We start from the raw sequence: 11,181 nt of genomic DNA, 5'->3' as shown, positions 1-11,181 counted from the left end.
CTTCTCTTACCGTGGAGACTTCGTGGTGGAGTTATGCTTTCCAACGTTCTGGAGACTGAGACGGGAGGCAGGCTGAAAGTTTGAGATCTCCCCAGGCTACCTACAATAGTGAGTTCTAGGCTAGCCTGAGCTACAGAGTGAGAGACCTTGACTCAAAAACTAAACCAAACCAAATATCCAATTCCAACATATCTCATTAACCCAGAGGTAGGGGGAGGGGGAGAGGTAGGGGGAGGGGGAGGGGAAGGAAGAAGGGGAAGGGGGAGGGAGAGGGAGAAGAGGAAGAGAGAGAGAGAGAAAGAGCAGACGTTAGTATCAGTGGCTTTGTAAATGCAGTCTTTATTCCTTACACAGAACAGGGCTTTGCAGAGCTCCCCATAGCCTGGGATCAGCTCCCTGGATGAAATGCCCTGTGTGCACTTAGCCCGTGTTGAGGGGCATGCCAGGCCATTCCCTGAAGGAGGCTCAACACTCATGCAGCAGGAGCCAGACCAATCCTGTTATTTGCCCGATCAAACACTGTGAAATACAGCCTCAGGAAGACATCCCCCAGCACCCACATCTCAGGGTCTGATGGGTCATCCATGCCCTCCTCAAAGTTGCTCCTGCAATTGTGTGACCGATCCTGGAAAAGAAGGGCGACAATGAGCTCAGCAGCCGGTTTTTCAGCTTCTTCCTTCCTTCCTTTTGAGCTGGGGTGTCTTCACACTCCCTATGTGACCTTGAATTTCTGATCTTTCTACCTCAGCCTCCCGAGGGTGAGGAATGCAGGTGTGTGCATACCATGCCCAGTTAATGCAGTGCTGGGGACCAACCTCAGGGCTTCCTGTATTCTAGGCAAGCATTCTACCAACTGAGCTACACCCCCAGTCCTGCCACTTCACTTTGTGTCCTCCTTTCATGGAGCTGTATGGTTCTTTCTGGCTGCTGCAGAAGTGGCTTGCATGGCTGGGATAAGAACCCAGGCTGGGATAGTGGGGGTGGGGGTGGGGTGGGGGTATGTTGTGTCCCCCCTACACCCCACCCCCTACCCCATCCCACTCCCTCACCCACACTCCTAGGAGTCTCCACTAGAGTCGCCCTCATAGACTCCCTGGAGCCTGCCCTATCGCAGGTCTCTGGCACATCCTAGAGAGCCCCCTCCCCCACAGCCACTGATTTCTGTCCACTCTCTTCTGTCCTCTCTCCCCAGCTTTCCCCATATCTAATCTCCATGCCCATCCATGGCCCTCCCTACCCCTCTCCCATCCAGTTCCCTCCCTCCATCCACCTCCGATGACTATTTCATTTTCCCTTCTCAGTGAGATTCAAGGATCCACCCTTGTTACTTAGCTCCTTTGGGCCTGTAGATTGTAGCATGGTAACCCTGTGCTTTATGGCTAATACCTGTGTATAAGTAAGTACATACCGTGCATGCCTTTTTAGGTCTGGGTTACCTCACTCAGGATGATGTTTTCTAGTTCCATCCATTTGCCTGCTGGCACACTGTCCTCCATGTCCCTTACCTGCAGATCCACCTAGCAGTCCCTGCATGGGCCACCAGGTCCTATTTACATGAGGTCATCTAGACCACCCTGCAATTCAAGCTACCCTCATCTTTCCTCTGCATCCTGGGAAACAGAGTGGTGCCACCATGCCCTGCTGGTCCCTCAATATTTATGGGAGGAGGAAGAATTGCCACACTGGATTTTGAAGATGGTTGTGTGGGCCCTGCTTCCTCTGTTGGTGGGATCAGCAGCACCTGTAATTGCACATCCTCACCACCAGGGTGCGCCTTCCTCTCCCATAGAAACCCAAACCTGGTAAACAGCATCCCCACTGCCGAATTCCTCACCTTTCGGATGTAGGCACTGGCTGGCACTGGGTAGGTAACACTGCCGATGGTGAAGACAATATCAGGCAGGGTGTTGATGGTGTCACACTTGAGGAAGTACTGTCAAAGAGGGGTTGGCTGGAGGTTAGTGCTGTGTGGAAAACCCAGAGTGGCCCTCCCATATGACCTTTTACCTCGCCATCACCAGAAGCCTTGGCACCAATGAGATTCTGGATGTTAAGGATGGAGCTTCGGGGGCCGGTCAGCAAGGAGGTTCCTGTGTCCATAATACCCTGGCAGCCACCATCACAGGCAATGATCTGCCCATTCATGGAGATGCTGAGAGGCAGGGGCCAAAGTGGACACCAGGATTACCATACAGTAACACACTCCCCTTCCCTGACTTTAAACAGCCAGTCAGCTCTTCACACCCGCCCTCCTGCATGGTCGCTTTACCCTTTCTGATTTATTTGTTTACACTAAAGGTTCTTACTGAGCTGATCTCCAGTGTCTGAGCTCAGAGGACCCCTCTGCTCCAGCCTCCGCAGAAGCTGGGACTACAGGGCGACACCACCATATTTAGCTTTCCTTTCTGTTTGTTTCTTCCTTTGTTTTGAGACAAGGTCTTTCATAGCCCAGGCTGGCCTCAGACTCATTTCTAGTCAAGGATGACCTTACACTTCTGACCCTCCTGCCTTTGCTTGTCAAGTGCTGGGCTAATCAGTGTGCCTTTGCCACACCTGGTTTGTCTGATGCTGGGGATCAGAGCCAGGCTTTCCCACACGCTAGGCAAGCATCCTACCAACTGCGCTGTATCCCCCCCAGCACCGCCCTTCAGTAACAGAGTGCACTGAGTTGTTTCTAGCCTCAGGGCCTTCTGCCCATTACCCTGTGCCTGGCTGGTTTCTCATCATCTCCCAAGTTCCAGTCTATCTGACACCCTTTCCAGCTGCAGATTCAATGCAGTCCCTCTCTTGGTTCCTTTACTCATTTCTAGCAAGCAGTTGTGTACCCATATATGCACTACTAGACAGAACAGTCACTAAGTGCCTTCCTCAGGCACCTCATACAACAATGCTCAGCAAGTGTGTGTGTGTGTATGTGTGTATATGTATGAACTGAGGAATGAAATGAACAAGGAACAAGGGACACTTGTGCCTGACCAATTCCACAGCGTAGGAATGAAGATAGACGCCTGTGGGCATCAGACACTCCACAGCAGGGAGAAGGGCAACTATTTGCTGCAGAAGAAGCCATCTCTCTAGTAGACTGCCTCTGTGTGGATACTCCTGCCTAGGCAACCCCCAGGAAGCCCACACAGATGGCCAGGCTGCTGGTGTCTCTGAAGGATGCTTAAGCTTCTGTCTGGTGACTCTGCAGAGTCTGCTCAGGTTTTAGCCTCCTGTGTTCAGGTGTTTCAGGTTCCTAGGTACCCGGTTCTCTACTTCTGCCCCTAGCCTGGTGCCTGGCTGAGACATGGATTGGTGGCTCTCCTTATGCCCAGATGTTCTAGGCTCCCAGATACCCGGTTCTCTGTTCCTACCCTTAGCCTGCTGCCTGGCTGAGACATGTACTGGTGACTTTCAGGTCAGCAGAGGCTTGCATCTCCTTCTGTCTGTTCTCTGGGGTGATAATCTTACTGTGGGCCCAGGACTTAACCTGATTTGGACAGGAAGCCCCAAGTCCTGGGCACACCTAGGACTGTGCTCACTCATGATGCCTCTGTTCAGTCTGGTAGAACACCAACCCCTGGCCCGAATCTCACTTTAGGGTTTTCAGACCATACTTCCCACCCATCCCACTCTACACAGGCCTTTTCCAGAGACTCCTGCCGATCCAGGTCTGTAGGTGCCCTGTCCTTCAGTTAGCATTCGAGATCCAGGCCTGACTTTCTCTGGCTGAGGTTCTGCTGAGGCGACCTTGAGGGATTACAGGGTGTGGCTTCCAGGGGTGTGTCTATGGTGTCAGAGAATGGGTGTCTGTGTGTATCAGTATGTGGCACTGTATGTGTGTCTCCATGACTGTGCATGTCATGTGCAGGTGTGTTTCTGTGTGACTGTCTCGTGACTCCATGTGTCAGTACATGTCAGTAACCTTGTGTGTGATCGAATGTGTAGATGCTGTCATATATGGACATAGGTCTATGTTACACCGTGTGTGTGTGTGTGTGTGTGTGTGTGTGTGTGTGTGTGTGTACATGTTGGAGGTAGTATCCAGGGGCAAGAATCAGGCATGTGGCTTACCTATCCACAGCTAATTGCCAGTAGCTGGGCTTGGACACTGGTACCCAGTGAAGCTCTCCATGGTAGTAGGAGGGATCCACTCCACCTAGCATCAGCATGCTGCCCTTTTCATCCTTGCTGAAGGGAAGAAGAGGAGGAAGGGCTTAACACCCAGTGGAGACAGATCAGCATGCCTGACCCCCACCAGCACTGCTCAGTGGCTCTGGTGTACTCAGCCACACCCTGCCCAGCAGCCCTCCTTAGGAGGTCCATTATTCGTGGGCAGGGAAGTTAAGGCAAGAAGGGCCATGTATCTGCTCCAGGTCAGTTACACAGCTCGTGAGAGGCAAATGTGGATAACTGGCTACAGAGCTGGACTCTGGACACCACGTCATTCTGTGAGGCACTTGGACCCCTCTGGAAACCAGAGCAGCTTTATGGTTGCATCTAGAAGGGTGTGACGTCCACCTGCCTAGATTGTCGTTCTCTAGAACACTGAGGCCTAGGGTGGCTAAGGATGTGCTTTCTAGCTCACACTGCATCAGCTTCATCGCAGGGAGCCCTGCCCCCACCTCAGGCCTATTGGTTCTCTCTGCCTGATATATTGCTGTCACAGACACAGTTACTAGCTGAGGTTGCTTTTCCTTTGTTTACTGCCTTCTTGTCTTCTGTACACCCCCACCCCCACCCCGTTTTGTGTATCCTCACACAGACTGTATACAGAGTGGCACTCAGTACTTAGCAGGTGTTTAATAGGAAGTGGTTGAAGGGATCATTGTGGAGCAGACTCAAGATTCCCAAGGCACAGAGAAAAACTGAACCACTTGCTCAATGCTAGAGCTGCTTGGTCATGCTAGAGCTCTGGGATTCCAAGGACTCAGGTTCCTGAAGAGCCTAGAGCCACACACACACACAGACATAGACACAGACACAGATACAGACACACACAGACACACACAGGCACAGGCACAGGCACAGGCAGGCACAGACACAGACAGGCACAGACACAGACAAACACAGACACACACAGACACACACAGGCACAGGCACAGGCACAGGCATAGGCATAGGCAGGCACAGACACAGACAGGCACAGACACACACAGACACACACAGACACACACAGACACACACAGACACACACAGACACAGACACAGACACACAGACACAGACACAGACACAGACACAGACACAGACAGGCACAGACACACACAGACACACACAGGCACAGACACACACAGACACACACAGGCACACACAGGCACAGGCACAGGCATAGGCACAGGCAGGCACAGACACACACAGACACACACAGGCACACACAGGCACAGGCACAGGCATAGGCACAGGCAGGCACAGACACAGACAGGCACAGACACAGACACAGACATAGACACACACAGACACAGACACAGACACAGACACAGACACAGACACAGACACAGACACAGACACAGACACAGACACAGACACAGACACAGACACAGACACAGACACAGACACAGACACGCACAGGCACAGGCACAGGCACAGGCATAGGCATAGGCAGGCACAGACACAGACAGGCACAGACACACACAGACATAGACACAGACACAGATACAGACACACACAGACACACACAGGCACACACAGGCACAGGCACAGGCACAGGCAGGCACAGACACAGACAGGCACAGACACAGACAGACACAGACACACACAGACACACACAGGCACAGGCACAGGCACAGGCATAGGCATAGGCAGGCACAGACACAGACAGGCACAGACACACACAGACACACACAGACACACACAGACACACACAGACACACACAGACACAGACACAGACACAGACACAGACACAGACACAGACACAGACACATCCCACTCTCACATGTGGGATCAACTCCCTCTTTGGGTGGGGAAGAGACAAGTATCCATAGGACCCTGTCACCTGTGCTTTGCCTTCTCCCTTGTCCTCCAGATCCTCAGCCCCTCAGCAACTCAGTGTAGCTGAAGAGCTGATGGACTGATGGCCATCATGGGGAAGGATCCTGAGGACTGAGCTTGAGTCCCGCTTCTCTCAGCACTAGACTGGGCCATCTTGGGCAAAGCCTTTCTCAGAGCCTTGCTTTCCTTATCTTTGACTGAAGAGATGGGACTAAAGGGGTCAGCAAGTTCTCCTTAGAGGGTCTGGCTGTCAGCACTGGAGGCTGTGCACACTGGGAGACATTCCTCCTTACTGACTGGCTCAGTGACACTGTTGCTGTGCAAAAGCAGCTGCAGGCAGGACAGAAACAAATGCTCTGTAGTTACTGAGGCAGATGATGTAAGCAGATTCAGTGTCCAGGCCATAGGGAGCAGACACCTAGACTAGACTAGGTTTGAGGGTCAACATTTTTTAATGCAACTGACAGCCTAGAGAAAGGGTTGATCTGGCACAGGCTCACCTGCTCAAGTAGAAGGCAAAGAGATTCTGGGGGATGAGGCCTTGTAGCCACAGGTTGTCAAAGACAGGAGTGATTCCCTGAAGGCCAAGGTTGGGGTATCCCAGCCCCAGGATACCATCAAAGACAGCATATTCCATGAAAATGCCAGGTTCTTCCAGGCTCAGGCCAAAGGCCTGGGCCACAACCGTGAGGTCCCCAATCTGTGACGGAAGAGGGGCTCTGATAAGGCTCTGAAACTGGGGCTATGGGATGACTGGGCTTGGGGTGGGGGAGCGGGTAGGGAGATGGTCTGACCCGCAAGGTATAACTGAGTCCTGGCCCTGCCGTAGGCTGCTTGGATGTGAATCCCAGGGAGGAGTGGGTGGGCAGCTCTCCTGTCGTCCATACCCCTGACATCATTTGAGTTTATACTGAGCGTAACCAAAGGATCCCTCTTGAAGATGAGTGGAGGGCAGGGCATCTCCTTCAGGGCGTTTTCCATGGTTGTCTTTTCTGCACCCTTGGAAGGTGGGAGCCCAGGTGTTTAAGTTGTTTCGGTTCCAGTGTTTAGTTGAGTTTAGTTTTGTTTGTAAGACTGGGGTCACTAAGTGTCCTTAGCAGGCCTGGAACTTGCTATGTGGACCAGGCTGGCTTTAAATTCACAGAGCTCTGTCTGCTTCTGCTTTCTAGAATGCTGGGATGAAAGAAAGGCCTGTGCCACCATGCCTGATTAAGCTACCAAGATTCTCAGAAATATTCACACTGGGAAAAGTATGTGTGTGTGTGTGTATGTTTGTGCCCATGCACTCTCAGGGGTTTTGTTAATTCTCAAAAGCCTCCAAGGCCTCTCAGGTAACATGGCTCTCCTGAATCTGTGCTCAGCTTTTTCTGCTTGGGAGTTCGAAACCCCTTGGCTGCTGTCAGAGGCCTAGACCACAGGCTGTCCCATTGTCTGGCACAATGTGGCGTATACGCATGGTTTAGTTTTACACACCTCTTTCTCTTTGCTCCAGGCAGGATCCTTTGGGGAAGGAGCTACAAATCTGAGCCTTGGGCACCTGTCGCTGCAAGGACTCACTTGTGGAAGACCCACAAGGGGTGAGGCCAGCTGGAGCAGGAGGGCCCTTCCTCCCTGCTGAGCCTTGAGCCGCGTTCTCACCCAGAGCCAGCCTCGAGGCAGCCTCTGCTTCCCGGCTTACCCTGACAGTGTCATAGGCAAGAAATCCAGACATCTCTCCTGAGCCATAGGCAACATTCACAGGTCGGCCTGAGACCAGGAAAGTGGAAGACCGAAGCGGGTTGAAGGCTTTGTGGTGAGCTGCAGGACACAGGCAGGAGGTGACCCTTAGGTGTGCTGGGATATGAGAGGTAATGAAAGGCAGGGCAGGGTGGGGTAGGTCGGATCAGAGTGCTCACCGCAGGCTGGGCTGGAGCAATAGATGGATGGTACCCACAGGACTGAAGATCCAGTATCCAAGACAACCCTGAACTCCTGAGGGGGCGTGCCAATGCTGATGATGCCAATGTAGACCAGCTGCAGGAAAGAGGGCTGTGGCTAGGGCCAGACTGACTGCCTTGTCTGTCCCCTGGCTTCTGGGGTGCCGGCCTCCAGAGCGCTGTCCACACTGCTAAGTTTCTGCTCAAGCCTTTTAGGAACACTCCATCCACTCACATGGGAGGGTCCAGCCCAAGTGCCTCTTCCAGGTAGCCCCTGTGGGTCTCTCCAGGCCCCTGTGCTCTTTGCTTTCTACAAAGTCATAATAGTTACTATCAAGACCACTCAGCCAGTCCTTTCACTGGGTATGCGTTTACATCTCCCCCACCCACTGCCTTTTCCTCTCTCCTTTCCTCCCCCTTTCTTCTTGATGGGTCTCACTATGTAGCTCAGGCTAGCCTCAAACTCATGATTCTCCTGCCTCAGTCTTCTGATTGCTTGAATTATAAGCATGCACTACCACGCCCAGTGGACACTTGTTCTTTGCCTGTTTCTCTGGCTTGGCTGTCAGAAGCGAGGCTTAGTCAGGTGTGGCGGCACACACCTTTGGTACAAGCATTCAGGAGGTAGAGGCAGGTAGATCTCTGTGAGCTAGAGGCCAGCCTGCTCTACATAGCAAATTCCAGGCCAGCTACAGCTACATAGTGAGAACTGTCTTGAAAAAACCCAAAGGAAAACAAAACCAAACTAGACTCTGCTATCAGACATGACAGCATCTTGCTGGCTGGCCCAGGGTCCAGTCCATCTCAGAGCTCACTACTGTTCATTGGTTGAAATCTGTGTCTGCTGGGTGGGGACTCCTTTACCTGAGACACCTAACATGACTTGTAATTGAATTTGCTGGCCTTGGGTTAGACATAGCTCACCCTTGCTTGGGGCCCAGGGATTCACCTCTGTGAAAAAAGAGCAAAAGTCCGGGTACTCAGTGACTTCCATGGCACAGAACAGGCTGTCTGTGTGGTAGTAACTGGCCATTGCTTGATTCAATCAGCCAGCGCAGCTCCAGATGGGGTAGTGGATAAGGAACAACGGGCGACACAGGTCCCTGTTCCTCACCCACTAAATGTTTTTTCTTTCATGTAAGTGTGTGTGTGTTGTGTATGCGCAGGTGCAAATAGAGGCCGGGGGAGGACACTGGGCGTCCTGATCTGTGGCTCTCCACCTTATTCTTTTGAGATAGGCTCTCTCACTGAGCATGGAGCCAGGCTGGCCGGCTACAAACCCCAGCTACTCAACTGTTTCTGCTCCCACAGCTGAGGTCAGAGGTGTGAGATCTACATCCAGCTTGTATTTTATGCGAATGTTAGGGATTTGATTTCTGATCTTTTTTTTTTTAATTTTTTTTATTTTATTTATTATATGTTAGTACACTGTATCTGTCTTCAGACACTCCAGAAGAGGGCATCAGATTTTTTGTTAGGGATGGTTGTGAGCCACCATGTGGTTGCTGGGATTTGAACTCCGGACCTTCGGAAGAGCAGTCGGCGCTCTTAACCACTGAGCCATCTCACCAGCCCATGTTAGGGATTTGAACTGCTCTTAACTGCTGAGTCGTCTCAGTCCCTCTCCCTATCCTTTCTGACTTTAGGAACCCCAGCCCTCATTCAGTATTCTTCAGAGGGGCCACAGGGCTGGGCAAGAGCCCTAAGGGGGCGCTCGAGAGGCCCAGCTCCCGTCACACTCACGTCTAGGTAGTTCCTCATAGGCTCATAAGTTACGGCTGGGCTCTGGCGCTGCTCAAGAAGCACGTGGGCACGGCTGCGAGGGTACTTATCCAGGTAATCCTTCAGCACTTGGCTTTCCCGCAGGTTTTCACGCATGGACTTAATCTTCATCAGAGGGATTCTTTAAACGAGCATCCAGAAGGAAATTAAGTGAGAGACGGCGGCGCCGTGGGGCGCCAAGAGGCAACCAGAGGAACCACACCTTGCATTGTAACTGCGCGGTGGGTTTTCCGAAGAAGACAATTACTGGGAAGGGCCACAGAACACAATGAGAAGACAATGGCAGGGTGCCTGGTTTCCAGTCCAGGCTCTGTTATTCGCAAGCCATGGGACCGTTCTGAACTGTTCAGCTTCCCTTTCTGTAAAGAAGATGGGACAATAACCCGCTTCAAGTTGACTGCTGGGGGTGGGGGTGATGGGTGATGGGTGGGGAACACTTGCTGTCTGTCCTAACACTCCTGCCAGTGTATTGTCCTCCTCAAAGTAGCCTGGAAGGAAGGATGGAAAAATGAGACATTCTACCCCAAACCCAGTTTCCTTGCGACTCAGCTTTGGTCACCATGATGTTACCATCAAAGCAAGGCCTACGAAATACTACCCCCCACCCCCACACACACATGTTGACTTTCCTTATATATACAGGTTCTTATGCATCCTAGGCTGGCATCAAACTTGATATATAACTGAGGATGACCTTACATTTTTTTATCATCTCGTCTCCACCTCCATTGCACGCAGGTGGAAATAGCCTTCAGACCCGCCTTGTTTCAATCAGAAGTGAGGGAGGGGAGAAAAATGGGAAATGTCAGGGAGTTAACGTGGCTAGTGATGAGGTCTGAGCCCAAAGAGAGATAGAGGTCTGTGGACACTGAGACTCTCAGAGAGGTGGAGGAGGGATCTATAGGGACGGACGGATGGACAGACAGACAGACACGCTGAGAGAGACCTAAAAGACAATGTAGCAGCTATACCCCGACAGCTGCACAAGTTGTACACATAAGGATTTTGGTGAGAGACACCCACACAGCCCATGATGTGACTTCTGCTGCTGCACACTTGCCCCAAGACTTCTGGGCCTTCCAGTGTTCTTGGCAAGCTATCACTGATGAATGGACACCTGCAGGTTATGAAGGCCACTGGGGATTTCATTTCCTCCTTCACCATGGGATGGGCAGGGGATGAGAGGGTCAGACAGTTTTACAGGGGAGAGAAAGAGACCGCTGATAGCTGTCGCTTTGTACTTACTTGACCAAGCACTCTGAGAGGGCCACAAGCCCAAGGACCCAGAGCCACTTCATGATCCCTTCCCAGGCTTAAGGTGCTAGGGAGAAGTTCTGGGCCTGAAGCTGTGTGGAGAACTGCTTATTAAGTACGTCTGGCCTGCTCTAATCAGACCCTGGAAGGCCACTAATGGGGCCTGATAAGAAATGCAAACTTGCCCTGATAACATCTTTACCCTAGTCAGGAGAGGAAAGGGCTAAAAATTCTCAGAATCTAGGGAGTTTTCGTGG

General features: G+C 52.0%; 1 protein-coding gene across 1 annotated transcript; it reads right to left on the bottom strand.

Moving 5' to 3' along the window:
* Positions 1–462: 462 nt before the first annotated feature.
* On the bottom strand, positions 463–10,968 carry LOC110285914 (pepsin A-5). The gene is made up of 9 exons (XM_021152393.2): positions 10,916–10,968; positions 9,632–9,791; positions 7,868–7,985; positions 7,651–7,769; positions 6,473–6,672; positions 4,057–4,173; positions 2,008–2,152; positions 1,835–1,933; positions 463–625 (listed from the first exon to the last, which is right to left on the bottom strand). The coding sequence occupies exons 1-9, from the start codon at positions 10,966–10,968 to the stop codon at positions 473–475; spliced, it is 1,164 nt and encodes a 387-aa protein (XP_021008052.1). The 3' UTR covers positions 463–472.
* Between the last annotated feature and the right edge of the window lie 213 nt (positions 10,969–11,181).

This window comes from Mus caroli, unplaced genomic scaffold (genome assembly GCF_978045245.1).
Source record: "Mus caroli unplaced genomic scaffold, Mus_caroli_1 scaffold_20, whole genome shotgun sequence".
Lineage (NCBI taxonomy): Eukaryota > Metazoa > Chordata > Mammalia > Rodentia > Muridae > Mus > Mus caroli.
This window is presented reverse-complemented; position numbering and strand designations above follow the sequence as displayed.